At 44.6% G+C, this 13932-nt stretch overlaps 1 protein-coding gene and 1 pseudogene across 2 annotated transcripts in view; one reads left to right on the top strand and one right to left on the bottom strand.

Moving 5' to 3' along the window:
• AK4 (adenylate kinase 4) overlaps positions 1–13932 on the bottom strand; it is a 118172-nt gene that overhangs the window by 92434 nt on the left and 11806 nt on the right. Inside the window, exon 1 of one of the 2 annotated variants that reach the window (XM_027611038.2) lies at positions 8183–8457. The exons of the other annotated variant lie outside the window; for it this stretch is intronic. Coding sequence (XP_027466839.1) covers positions 8183–8249 — 67 coding nt within the window. The 5' untranslated portion in view covers positions 8250–8457. Of the gene's footprint in view, positions 1–8182; positions 8458–13932 lie in introns of those variants that run through there. 2 annotated transcript variants of the gene reach the window in all.
• Positions 11085–11304, top strand: LOC113932255 (annotated as a pseudogene).

The following is a 13932-nucleotide window of genomic DNA, read 5'->3' as shown; positions in this document are numbered from 1 at the left end:
GTACTAGATATATTTAAACACACACACAGAGATAAGGTTGTGAAAAGATATAAAAAGATATAGAGAAATGTTCACATTTGTTAGGGTGGGGGGTGGCAGATTAAGTAGAAGAGAATATTGTTGACTGTGTCACACAATGGTACTGTTTGGTTTGTTGCCTCAAGCTAGCATTACATTTGTACTTCAAAGTAAAATCCCCAATTTAAAAGTGCACACACACACACACACACACACACACACACACACTTGAAAGGATAAAAGTCTTCACCTGATGCTTTCAGTCTAAAAACCATTCTAATAAGGAGAAATCCTTTCACTCCTCTGAGAGGCTCCCTGGGTTCACTTGTTACAGCAATAGACCTGGAAAAAGAAGGGAGACCCAGAGGCTAACACCCTCAGGCCGGACTGCATAATCTTCCCTTAAATTGACCAACCTGTGGAGTAACAGCCTGGAGGGCTGGGGAAGCCCAGACTCCGGAATGGTCCATCAGAACTCGGTGCTCTCAGGGAAGGATAAAAGTAGAGAAAAGGCTGCCTGATTGCCTCTTGGCTCTTCCCCAAAGGAGTTGCTCATGGTGGGAGTGGGGTTTTTCCATGGCAGAGGAAGAGGAAAAATCAGATCACATTTCCTACAGGCAGAGCCCTATTTATTCAGGGAGATCTTGGGGCCCTTGCTGCTCATAACAGGAGCATGCTCCCTGGGTCCTGGCCTTGATGTACACCGTGAGAAATCTTTTCTCTCTTTCCTCCTCTCCTTTCTTTCTTTCTTTGCTTTTTTTTTCCCCCCTGGTCTTAAGTTTGTAGGTGTTGCTCCCTAAAATGCAAAGGTTCTAGAGAAGTGCCATGTGTGGCCATTATTAGACCAAGTGCAAAATGTGTTCTGTCATTTCATATAATCCTCATGACATCCCTAGGAAAGATTTACTGGCTGCATCACCTTTGATCAATCACTTAGCCCCTCTGAACCTCCATTTTCAGCCTCTGGAAAATGGGGATAACAACACCTCTTTCACAGAAGGTTTTTTTTTTTAAGATTTTATTTATTTATTTATTTGACACAAAGAAAGAGAGAACACAGGCAGGGGGAGCAGCAGGGGGAGAGGGAGAAGCAGTCTCCCCCCTGAGCTCATGGAAGATTTGTGAGGATTAAATGAGATGAGGGATGCAAAGTATATAGCACACAACAAATGCTTGATAAATTGTTAATTTACTCAAAATACATTTCTATCTTAAGTCCTTACACTATATATGCAGCTTAACCACACAAGGATATTGCATTCCATCTGAAAATCCGTGACAAAGAAGAATCTATGAAACTCCTGGTGCTTATATGAAGAAAACAAGACCCAGGAACTAAAATAACTGGAGAAGATCAAGGCTGCTCTGCAGAAGACCACTGAGCCAGATATCTCCCTGGCACAGCGCCAGGCCCGGAACCAGCAACACACAGCCAGTGGTCATGAAACTTTGATGAGACAGCCAGCCATCCGGTAGTGCAGGTGATGCCTCCAGAGCAGGCTTCCACAGCATCAGAAAGATAAATCCAAAGCACCAGCAGTCAGGAAAGAACGAGGGTGGGTTTTGAGCATTTAATCCATTCCCTTATTCAATAAACATTATAGAACACTTAGCATGTAACAGATGCGGCGCTCAGCCACTGCCCATAGAGAAAAGAGGAAGACATGATCACTGCCCAGCGGCAGCTCGCAGTCCAGCAGGGAAGACAAGAACAAGTCTTTGCAGGACAGTGGGGTGGGTGCGCAGATGGTGCGGGCCAGGTTTAGTGGAGGCACAAAGGACCAGAGAAGACGTCAGAAAATGACCCTCTTGTTTCTCAAATCGTACACTTGAGCAAGGCGCAAGATGTTCTGTTTAAAAAGGACTGGGCTGAGACTCAGGCTACAGCCTTTCTAAACCCTTCCTGCTTCTCTTCGGCTTTACACAAATATTTTCAACTCTCTGGGCCTTCATGTCTCAACTGAACTACATGTTTCTTAAGGTTTAGGCAGTGATCTAAGCTCTCTGTACATCTAAGCTTCCTTATCTGTAAAATGGGGATAGTAACAATACTTCCCTCCGAGGATGAAATGGCTTCGTATTGGTAAAAGTATCCAGAACAATGCCTGAGTCACATAAGCTTAAATAAAACAAATGTAACTATCCTAATGGTGGGTCACCAGGTCCGTATTGTAAACTTCTTAGCGAAAGTCTCTTCTCTTAGGAGACACTTCCAGGACCCTTACAAGCCCCAGCGGTGGGTCTTGTATCATCAGACCATGCAGCCCACCACCCTCCTTGTTGCTACCATCTACCAACCCTTGGGCCCCTGTAGTAGCTTCTGCTCATAGGGGACTATGCCCATCACAATCCCTGTGATCTCTTCAGCCACCAGTCTTCCAGGATCCTGCTCTCTCTTCATCCACTGACTTGTCATATTCTCTATCCTACCTGGGGAGCTCCTGCCCATGGGTCACACTCTCAACGCTGCCATTTTGACTTTTGACAATACGGTTTATTTTTACGTTTACTTGGAGCGTTCCCATTCATCCCTAGTTTGTACAGAGCTCTGTATAAAACATAGAGTGTTAAAGAGGTCTCTAGTTTTTCTGATGAAGGGACTAAATGAGTCATAAAGTAATGGGCTGGAATAATACTGTTAATGGCAAATTAAGTAAATCAATCCCATTCCTAAAACAGACAGATTTTTATTTTAGACATTTCTTAGTCGAAAGTCATAGTCCTAGGAGATGGAACAGGTAGTCTCTAACATTCAATAAATGGATGGAGTTGGGGAGAGCCTTTGTATTGAGTCGTTCAGAAAAAAAAGAATCTATGTATGTCAAGATTTTATTACTGCAAGAGACAGAAAATCTGTTAAAATTTAAGTAAGTCCCTGTCTTCGTTTCTAAAATATTCTAAATAAATTCTATTCTAATTTTTTTCTGAATAAAATATTCCTCTACTCCCTCTTCCTGTCTTCACCAGCCTTCCTTACTCTTCATCGTGGGCTTCTTCTCCCGTGGGTATCACCTGGAGAGGACAGAAGGGACTCCTCTATCTTCGGCCTTCGCTTTATGGGATTGGGCTCCTCCCTGAATCAGCTAGGAGCCTTGGGACCCTGCTGCAGCCCACCCTCAGATTCCAGCCTTCCAGAATCCTGATCTACTGACCCAGCCTCTACAAATGCATGAGGACTCCAAATTTCTCATTTATACTTGAATTCCTCACTGCGACTGAGAGCTCTTCTCTGAACCTCCGTCTATCTATTTGGGTCTTCACGCCCTGCTTACCCCTTGCTGGAGTCCCAGCTGTCACTAGTTGTGAGACCTGGGACAAGTAACCCTAGCTTTCTGAATCTCCATCTTATTCTTTTTTTTTTTAGTTCAATATATTTTATTCATTTTCAAGTACTTACGATTTATGTTTCTCTTTCTCTGTGATCAAAGGCATAAATTGAGATGCCAAAACCATATTTTTCTGTGTGGCTTTCAACAGAGATAGAACCTGTAACCTATGCCACATTGAAAGAATGCTACCATAGTGAACTAACCAACTTAAAAAAAAAAAAAAAAAGGAAGGAGGGAGGGACAGAAGGAAAGAGGGAAGGAAGGCCGGAAGGACGGAAGGAAAAAGGATCTCTATTTTCTGCACCTCTTCAGAGCTGTTGAGAGGATATGATGTAGCGTGATGGGTAGACACCGGTGTGGATATAGATTAGGATATAAATAGAGATACCTAAATATTTAAGAAACATTAGTTCTCTTCTCTGCCTGCCGTTCACTCATCTCTGCCATGTCCATTGCTTCAAGCTTCCTTGAGTCTCCATAAAAACCTGGGTTTCCCATTCTTCAAAGACAGTCCTATGTGTCTTCCAGGCCCTCTCCCTTCATCTTCCTTCCCAGGCTGCACCACAGAGGCCCATAACAGGATTGCTGGGTGATTCCTGAGTGCACTGCAGTTTGAAAAGCACTTCACTAGATTATTCGTTGGGCTTCAACGCAAAGTCGTCACCTCTCTGCAAGTGCCACTCATCGTTCTATCCAACTTGTCCACTTACTTGCATCTGCGCACTGTTATTTACTTTCTCCTGGCTTCTGTCTACCCAGCCACCCACCCATCCATCCATCCATGCCTCCACCCACCCATGCCTCCATCCATCCTTGAATCTGCAAGCACAGTGAGGACTTATTATGGCAAGATACTCTCCTTCCTGATGAAGATAAAAAGACAAATCAACCCCACACATTCCTTTCCCTCGGAGAGCTCCAGTCTTGTGGAGAAGGTAGCTAGTTCATAGACAATTACAAGATAATGATGCATGCTATTTGTTCAGCAGTCACAAACATTTACTTCTTGCTAGGATAACAGTTTGGACAGGAAGCTAGGGAGCACAAAGTGGGGGGGCACCCCACTCAGCCAAGGAGATCAGCATTGACATCCAAGCTGCACTAACCCTTTAAGTCTCAGCCTACACATTCCTCCTCCAGGAAGCCTTCTCTGATAACCCCTTATCAGGTGCTCTATGCTCTATCCCACAGGAATCAGCCTGCCAAAATGCCAAGGAGATACAGCCCCAGTCTTGGAACAGCATGTGCAAAAGTCTGCAGGCCAATAAGATCATGGAGCATGTGGTATGTATATTAATATATCCCCTACATTGCCATGATTTCTGTACATATCTGTCTCCCCTACTCATCTGTGAGTTCCATAAGCACAGGAGCTATGACTTGTTGACCTCTATATTTCCAGCACCTACCATAGTGCCTGGCATATAGTAGGTGCTCAATAAATATATGGACAGGACAACAACAGGAAGATAGGTTTGGAGACGAATTTCTTCTGGAGTTAGTTCGTTGTTCATCATCTTGGACTCCCTTCTAGAGCAGTAGGATAAGATCACACAGAGAAAATTGGTTTTGGTTTAAAATTAAAAAAACAGATTTTTTTAATCAAAGGGGAAAATTATGAATTATAGCAGGTATCTGAGTCCTCTGTGAGCTAAAATTATCATTTAAAAAAAAATCTATCTCATTTATTGGTAACAGTCAAAAGGGTGGAGAGGATAAAGTTCAAGTGTGGCCAAATAGTAAAACATGAGCATATATTTTTGGTTTCATTGCCTCTCCAGTTTCAAGTCCAAGGGCACATATGTTCTTCACTAGAGACTCATATACATGACTGAGTCACAGCCCCTGTGTTACATTTCTTCTGTAGATAGCACAGAGTAGGGTGCCTCTTCTGCTCATTGCTGAGAAGGGAGCCTGAGGTCGGCTGGTTTGTTCTGGTTAGGTGAGCTAAATTTGAGAGGCCTTAACTCCCACTCCCTTTTAAAAATTCTACCAGGATTATGAACTTTAGAGTCAAACAGACATTACAAATCTTCTAGCTCACCAGTTTCCAACTTGCAGTCCTTGGCTCCCTTAGAGTTATTGCAAGAGGTCCATGAATCTATATGGGCACCCCGCACTGGGTGTAGACTGAATTATGGTTACACCTTGCCCAAATAGGTTATATTTTACAAATCATTGTATAGTGGTTTAGAACACTGACTCTGGAGCCAGACTGCCTGGGTTGGAATCTCAGCTCTACCATTACAAGCCCATGTGCCTTCAGGCAAGACATGTTTTGTGCCTCAGTTTTCCCATCTGTAAAATGGGTGTAATAACCATACCTCTCTCATAAGATTAAATGAGCTAATATTTATACAATGCTTAGCATAGCATCTGGAACATAACAAGCACTATATAAATGTTTGTTTAATTAAAGCAAAAAATTAAACTGGTTGTGGCATATTATAGCTGTAATAATAATTGTTTGTACACATACTTAAAATTGTCTATAAGGACATAGGAAAGCCATGTTGGCCTTTTTCTTAACGACATTGACAGTGCTGGGACAGCACCTAGGACAGGGTACTTGATGGACACTATTATGTGGGGTAGGCTCTCCACCTCTTTCCTCACTGCATCCCTCTGCTCAAGAAGCTATTATGGCTCCCTGTTGCTTACTGCACCAAATCCAGGAGCTTCACAGCCTCAGCAACCTGTCCACATTTGCCCTCTCTGTCCCATGCATTCTCAACAAGGGCAATATCGCCCCCAAGGGAGCAAATATTGGTTCTTTGTTGGGGATTGAAAAAAAATCTTCCTCTTTTTATGTCTATAGCACACAAACAGATCCACAGTACATAACTGATATACAATGTATCTGCGGTATTAAGATTTCACTCGAGAGAAGTAATTAAGAAAAAATTCTAAAAAGGTTTCTGGGCAATAATGAATAAAACTTTAAGAAACACTGATCTAGACTTATTTCCCTCAACAGAAAGAACACTCACAGCATAAAGAGTTGAGGAAATCATTTTGTCTTGTCTTCGGTTCTAGGCTTCCAGAGGAGTAAAGGAAAGGAGATTGACCCCTGACCTCTGAGGCCATTTTCAGCCCTGACAGTAGATGCCCCCAAGAATCAGGTGTTCACAAGGTGACTTACATACCCAGAGACTTTGCCCCTGCACAGGTGAATTTCCTTCCCACCCACTGGCCTTTATTTACTCTTGTCGTTCCCCTCCCCTACATTCCCAGAACTTCTGTCTTCTCCTCCTCCCCTTTTGAGGCCACACCTCCTCTAGGCACCGCCTCCTGTTATAACAGTGCTGGCAGGGCTGTGTGAGCTGGGATTTGAGTGATGGATGGTTTCTGAAAGCCCTAGGAAATGAGATTTCTCACTGCCCCCCAGCACGGTGCTCGGCATGAAATAGACAATAAGTATTTACTGAGTGAAAAATGTATGAATGCATGAGTGAATGAATTATATTTCTGCATCTTTCTCTTTTCTCCTCCCCATCCTTATGCATAATGTTCAAAGCGGCAAAAAACCAAAACAAAATGAAACAACACACACACACACACACACACACACCCCAAAACCACTGGACAGGGAAGGTTGCTGTAGTTTGGGTTTCTCCAGAGGCAAACCATGAGACAAGAATCTGACTGTGAATGGTGTATTTGGGAGGTGATTCTGGGAAACACTGGTAGAGGAGTGGAGAAGTGAGATCAGGAAGGAACAGATACCAAAAAAAAGTTGTGATATTAAGCAAGTCACCACTATAGACAGCCAGAGCTTAATTTGACTGGAGAATTCTGGGAAGCAATGTAGTTACCCTCACAAGAGAGGAAGGGGTACTGATCCACCAAGTTCCATTAAACAATGTTTGAGAGCTGTGCCCAGGGGGCACTAACTCCCTGGTAGTTCCAGCCTACAGCAGTTGAGGGCATATGGTCACTGGCATCTAGAGAATGCCCTCTAGCAAAGAGACCTGGGCACTGAGAGTTCTCTTCAGGCCAGAGACCAAGGAAACAATTAAGGCCCAGGGATATGGGGGGACCTTCAGCATCTGCTACAGGGGTACAGTGAGGAGGGAGAGAGAAGGTCTGCTTGAAACTTTCCTTTCTCCCCTTCTCCAGGTCTTAAGCACAATCCATCCCAAACTGATAGACTCTCTTACTTACATAAGACACCTTGCATTTTTAAATTTTTCTTTCACTTTTCTGAGGCATCAACCCAAAGAGGATACCCCTGCAATGTTGCACAGCTCCAGAAGGGGGCGCAATGTCCATCCCTGGATAGGGTTCCTGGAATTAGGAGGTGTCCTGCATGAGAGGCAGGGAGGGCCCCAGTGCTGGTTGTGGAGGCGTATTACTCTGTCTCCATTTGACAGCTAAAGACCTGTAGCACCCTGTAATCAGGGACAGAATGGGTGAGGAGATAAGCACTTCCGCAGAGGCCTGAACTCTTTTCCAGGAGGTGCTGTGTTTAGGATGTTGTGGTCTTGTTATGCGTGGGGCTCTATTCCTCCAGGTCCTTCCTGTCCAGTAGGACCCACCAAACCTAAGCCACTCCTGCCCCCATACTGCCCCCTGTGCAGCTCTGAGCAAGGTCAGAGGCAAAGAAACACAGCCCCCGACACTCGATCCCACGCAGAATTGGGCAGGAAAGGCCCTGAGCGTTAGACACTAACTTCCTGTAAGGCTGCGGACAAACCATGTAGCTTCTCGACCCTCATTTGCCTCGTGTATGGAATGGTTCAACCCTCCTGCTGACACTGACAGATAAGGCACAAGAAGGTGTTTTGTCAGACTGTAAAGGGCTATACAAAATATTATCACTTGTCGTGACTAACCTCTCCTTCCTGTAGCCCCTGGTGTGCTTGTGTCAGAGCCACACAACAGCACTTCCGCTTTCTCCATCACTGCTTTTCAGATGCCTCGCCCACGGTGGGCGCCATGTTCTCTCCCGTCTCCGCGCCTGCCGGCGAGCTAGTCCTCCGCTCTGTCTCTGTCCTCCTAGTTCCTCCCTACTCAACTCTCAGGACTCCTCCCATGACACTGCTTCAAGGCGTTCTTCTTTTAAGTAGGCTGCACATCCACCGCGGAGCCCAACGCGGGTCTTGAACTCATGCCCCTAAGATCAAGACCTGAGCTGAGGTCGAGAATCAGACCGTTAACCGACTGGGCCACCCAGGCGCCCCTGGGCGTTCTTTCCTGACGCCGTCCTCTTCCGTGGGAGTCGGATGTCCCACCTCTGCGTGCCCAATGTTCCCTGAACTCCCCTTTGTTGTTTGTTGCCTTCTTTGTCTCCTCCACCAAAATGGAAACTCCTGCAAAGCAACAGGACCCGATTAGTCTGCTAGGGCTGCTGTAACAAAATACCACAGACCGGTGGGCTTAAACAACAGAAATGTATTTTCTCACAGTTCTGGAGGCTGGAAGCCCAAGATCAAAGGTGTCAGCGGGGCTGGTTTCTCTGAGGCTTCTCTCCTTGGCTTGCAGATGGCTGCCTTCTGGCTGGGTCCTCATACGGTCCCGCCTTTGTGCAGGCCCTTGCTATCTCTTGGTGCATCCAAATTTCCTCTTCTAATGAGGACACAAGTCAGATTGGATTATAGCCCACTCTGTTGGCCTATTTTAACTTAATCACTTCTTTCAAGGCCTTATTTCCAATTATAGTCACATTCTGAGATACTAGGGGCTAGGGCTTCAATAGATTTGGGAGGATATAATATGGCCCATAACAATGTGTGCACATGTTCTCTTTTCAGCAACCTCAGCCAACAACTAAGCAGGGTGGGGGTACTAGGGCCTCACTGTTTTTGCCCAATGGGGGACTCTTCTAATGGGCAATCTTTGTTCCAAAGATTCCCTGTAGGTTGTCCCAGACTTTCTCAGATCTAAATCATGGCCTGAGCCTCTCCTAGCACAAGCCTGCTCTTCCCTCCTTGTGTCTTCTACAGGCATTATCCCCAGCAAACCTCTTGCACCAGTAACTCTGGTTCAGTGGACCTTACTGACAGAGTTTTACACACACACACACACACACACACACACACACACACACACACACAGGTAACGAACCCATGGGTATGACTAACACCTAAGCCCTCCATGCAGCATGGAAAGACCTACTCAGTTAGCTAACTAACAGAGGCTAAGCGCCTACTCTGTGCAGGAACATTGTTCCTCTCCCTCAGCAAAGCCCTGTGTAATGAGGAAGACAGAGAGGAAAATAAGCCAGCAAAATACAGTGTGATATCTTTGTGTATACATGCATGCTTCTAATTGTTTAAGTAAATAGAAACTTCTAATGAGTTCCCAATGTTCTCATCCTACTGTTTTCTTTAGTTGGGTGAACATCCTCCTGCAATCTTGTTCTTGTTTATTATTTTGCTTTGCAAAGTCTTCTACTTCTGACACAACAAATTTAAACTTGAATGCACATCCAGTTGGGGAATTCTGATAAATTCTAAGTTGGGGATTTGAATTAATGAGTTCCTGAATAACAGAGTTGATTATATTGTCCATAGTGTTCCAGTTGCTGGTGTTTTGCTGGTTTTGGCCCTGGAATGACTGATAAGCAGCAGATCTAATGATGACAGTAATGACTGAGGTCCAGAAATAATAAGACTTAAGCCATAGTCATATTAAAGCCAATAACAATAATAAGCATCTACCCATACATTAAGGCCTTAGCTCACTAATTTGTACCTGTAACCTAAGAAACCACAGCAAGAGACTGCTGAGAGAAGAACAAAGAACACCACAGAGAAGCCAATATTCTGTAGCATCACAGTTGGATTTTAGAGCTCTGTTCTAAAAAACTCTAGAAGGATTTGTTGCCACACTTGGGGAGTTCACAGCAAGGTAGAAGTTGAGCCACGTATTAGGTGTCTGAATCACTTATGAAAGGGCCTGAATTGTATCTTTGACACAGAAGTATCTATGTATGCCAGAGCTCCTGGCATTTTATGTACATTTGCATATTATATTATACATTATAGTTTTATATATTATCTGTTATGTATCACCTACTGTGAATATAGATATCCACTTGTAAAAAATCTGGGTCCCTGTTCTCAGGCCTGTGTGAGAAGTCCAGCACCTCCCTGAGACTTCTGGGGGCTTGCTCTGCCTAAGAGGATGGCTGGAAGTCTCCTTCTATAGCTCACTTGGCCTCCCTGACACTTGCTTGATTCCTCTTGTCCATCCTGCACACCATCAAGCCTCAGCGGTTGTTGTCCCTTCTGACCCTTTGCATCCCTGCATCCCCATATTCTTTTTCCCCTTCACTCTTCGTAGCAGTACCAACACTTCCTGACTGTATAAGAATAACCAAAGCAGGTAAAGGGCAGCCTAAGTCAACTAAAGAATTCCTCTAAATCAACAATAAAAGGCAACCAGTTTTTTTTAAAAGTGGAGAAAAGAACCAGCCCAGAAATGAGAGTGAAGACTTCACTTACTAAATCTCTCCGAAAGAAATGGAAAAAAGGCTCAAAGTGAAATGGTTTACCCAAGGCCACAGAAAGGGTTGATGGCAGAGGAAGGAGAATTACTCAAGCTTTCCTAATTCCTGCTTGAGCCCTTCACCCTATCCCCCACCCCAACCACCAAATACCTGCCCAAGTCAGGTTGCTTCAGGACCACTAAGCCTTCCAGAATTTCCACACTGATTAGTCAACAGTGGAAAATCTGAAGAGATGCAAGTAAGAAAAAGAAACTAAACCAGGCCAGAAGAGCAATGCAACATGCATGGTGGGGGTCAAGTCCTCCTATTCCATCTTCATTTCCTGTGACAGGAAACACAGTCCCTGACATCCAGGCAGACTCTGAGCCTGTGAGCATGAGGAAGCTGGCCAAAGACATGGGTCAGCTGGCACTCGAGGGGGCAGAAGGACAGGCAGAGGTAGGCACCCCAGACAGGGAAGCTAGCAACCAGCCCGAGGGCAACGATGGGGCCCCCTCGTCTTGAGTCTGACCATGCCCACGGAGGGTTATTAAAGAGACCTGCTGTCCCCACCTGGTCAGGGAGCCCTGGCACCGGTCCAGCAGCCTCTTCTCCAAGCCCCTGTCCCAGGCAGGCCAGGCCAGAGTGAAAAGGCACCCCCAGAGGCCCGTGTGGTCCCCTACCCTGGGAAAGCTCTCCAACTGGACCCTCAGGCTCCACTCGCCCACCACCTCCTCACCTTGCCCTGGGTACACTTTCAAGACCCTGTAGCTGCAGGATGTTATTGATTCAGAGGGCACCTGGGTGAACAGCCTCCACAAGAATGCGCCTCCCCCAGTGGCCTGGGCAGGAACCACATCCCAGCTCTGCCCTGACTTCTCCCTAAGCCCAACCTTCTGGGTCAAAAACTTGTATCCCCCTTTAAAAAACAAAACAAAACAAAACAAAACAAAACAAAAACACACTTCTAACCTTTTTAAAAACTTTAAACCTTTTATCAGCAGAGAGGGAGGGAACTGATTTTTTTTTTTTTTTTGGAAGGCATTGTAAACTAACCTGACCATCTATGCAGCTCTGCATTTTCCTCATGCAGCTCCACAGACCCACTTCTAGGGAAGGGGTTTTGTGCTCAAAACTGTCTGATCAACTTTCAGTCCTTTCCAGCAAGATAAGTGACACCTAGGACCCAGGAAATAAGTGCTGATGATTTGTGGGGGAAAAAATAAGTAAAAATAAAAATGGAGAAGACTTGACTTCAAAATAGACATTTCAAAAAAGAGGACATACCAATCTCTAGTAAGCACATGAAACAGTATCCATAGGTGTTCATGTAAATACCCTGTAAATTTCTTTGGCTACCTCATCATTCATCAGGGAAACACAAAACCAAAGAAGATGTGATATATATACACAATAGAATATTACTCAGCCATCAGAAAGGATGAAATCTTACCATTTACACTGATGTGGATGGAACTGGAGGGTATTATGCTGGGTGAAATAAGTCAATCAGAAAAAGGCAATTATCATATGGTTTCACCCATATGAGGAACATAAGAAACCAGGGGAGGGAGGGAAAAACGGAATAGGAAGAAATCAGAGAGGGAGACAAACCATGAGAGACTCTTGGCTATGGGAAAGAAACTGAGTGTTGCTGGAGGGGAGGTGGGTGGGGGGATGGGGTAGCTGGGTGATGGGCATTAAGGAGGGCACATGTTGTGATGAGCACTGGGTGTTATATGCAACTGATGAAAGACTGAACTCTACATCTGAAACTAATGATGGTCTATGTGTTGGCTAATTGAATTTAAATTAAAAAAAAAATCAAACCAGGGGAGGTGCCTGGCTGGCTCAGTCAGTAGGCCATGTGACTCTTGATCTCAGGGTGGTGAGTTCAAGCTCCATGTTGGGTGTAGAGATTACTTAAAATAAATCAATAAAATTAACGACAATAACAACAACAAACATGGGATGCCATTTCAAAGCAACCAGAATGGCTAAATTTTAAAGGGATGACAAAATAGCAAGTGTTAGCAATGATGCAGAGCACCTAGAACTTGCATACGTTGCTAGTGGGAGTATATGATGGTACAGTCCGTTTGATAAACTGTCTGGCAGTTTACTGTAAAGAAATATACGCACACTAAACCCCAGGAATTCCAGTTCTAAGCATACCCGAGAGAGAGAAAATGTATGTCCACAGAAGACTTGTGCAAGAACATTCATAGCATCTTTATTCCTAACAGTGAAACCTGTAAACAAACCAAATGTCAGTCCAGAGGAGAATGGTTAAGCCAATTATGGTATTTTTGTACATTGAAACATAATGAGAAGAAGAAGAACTACTGATATACATATGGACATTGATGAATCTCAAAAATATTATATTGAGCAAGACACAGATGAGTACATACTGTTTGATTCCATTTGCAAATTTCCATGTGAAATTCAAAAACAGAACTAATCTATGCTGACAGAAATCAGAATATCTGTTACCTAGGGTGGAGGTGGGACAAAGTGACAAGAAAGGGACACTTTCTGGGTAATGGGCAAGTTCTCCATCTTAATTAGGATGGTGGTTAAAAGAGGATAAACAGGGGCGCCTGGGTGGCTCAGCCGTTAAGCGTCTGCCTTCAGCTCAGGTCATGATCCCAGGGTCCTGGGACCGAGCCCCACATCAAGCCCCGCATCGGGCTCCCTGCTCCACGGGAAGCCTGCTTCTCCCTCCCCCTGCTTGTGTTCCCTCTCTCGCTGTGTCTCTCTCTGTCAAATAAATAAATAAAATCTTAAAAAAAAAAGAAGATAAACAATTGTCAAAACTGATTGAACAGTACACCTAAGATCTGTGCAATTTATGGCATTAATTTATACTTTAAAAATCCTCATGCCTAGGCTACATCCTGGTCTAATTAATCAGAGTTTCTGGGGACAGAATGTAGGCGCCAGTATTTTTTAAAATCTTCCCCAACAAGGGCCTCACCTTCCATGACTGAAAATTCCACCATGGCATTTCCATTAAAAAACAAAATAAAACACTCTCGGGGCACCTGAGTGGCTCAGATGGTTAAGCGTCTGCCTTCCGCTCAGGTCATGATCCCAGGGTCCTGGGATGGAGCCCCGCATTGGGATTCCTGCTCAGCAGGGAGCCTGCTT

Source organism: Zalophus californianus, chromosome 4 (genome assembly GCF_009762305.2).
Source record: "Zalophus californianus isolate mZalCal1 chromosome 4, mZalCal1.pri.v2, whole genome shotgun sequence".
NCBI lineage: Eukaryota > Metazoa > Chordata > Mammalia > Carnivora > Otariidae > Zalophus > Zalophus californianus.
The sequence above is the reverse complement of the archived record's forward strand: the minus strand, read 5'-3'. Positions and strand labels throughout refer to the sequence as shown.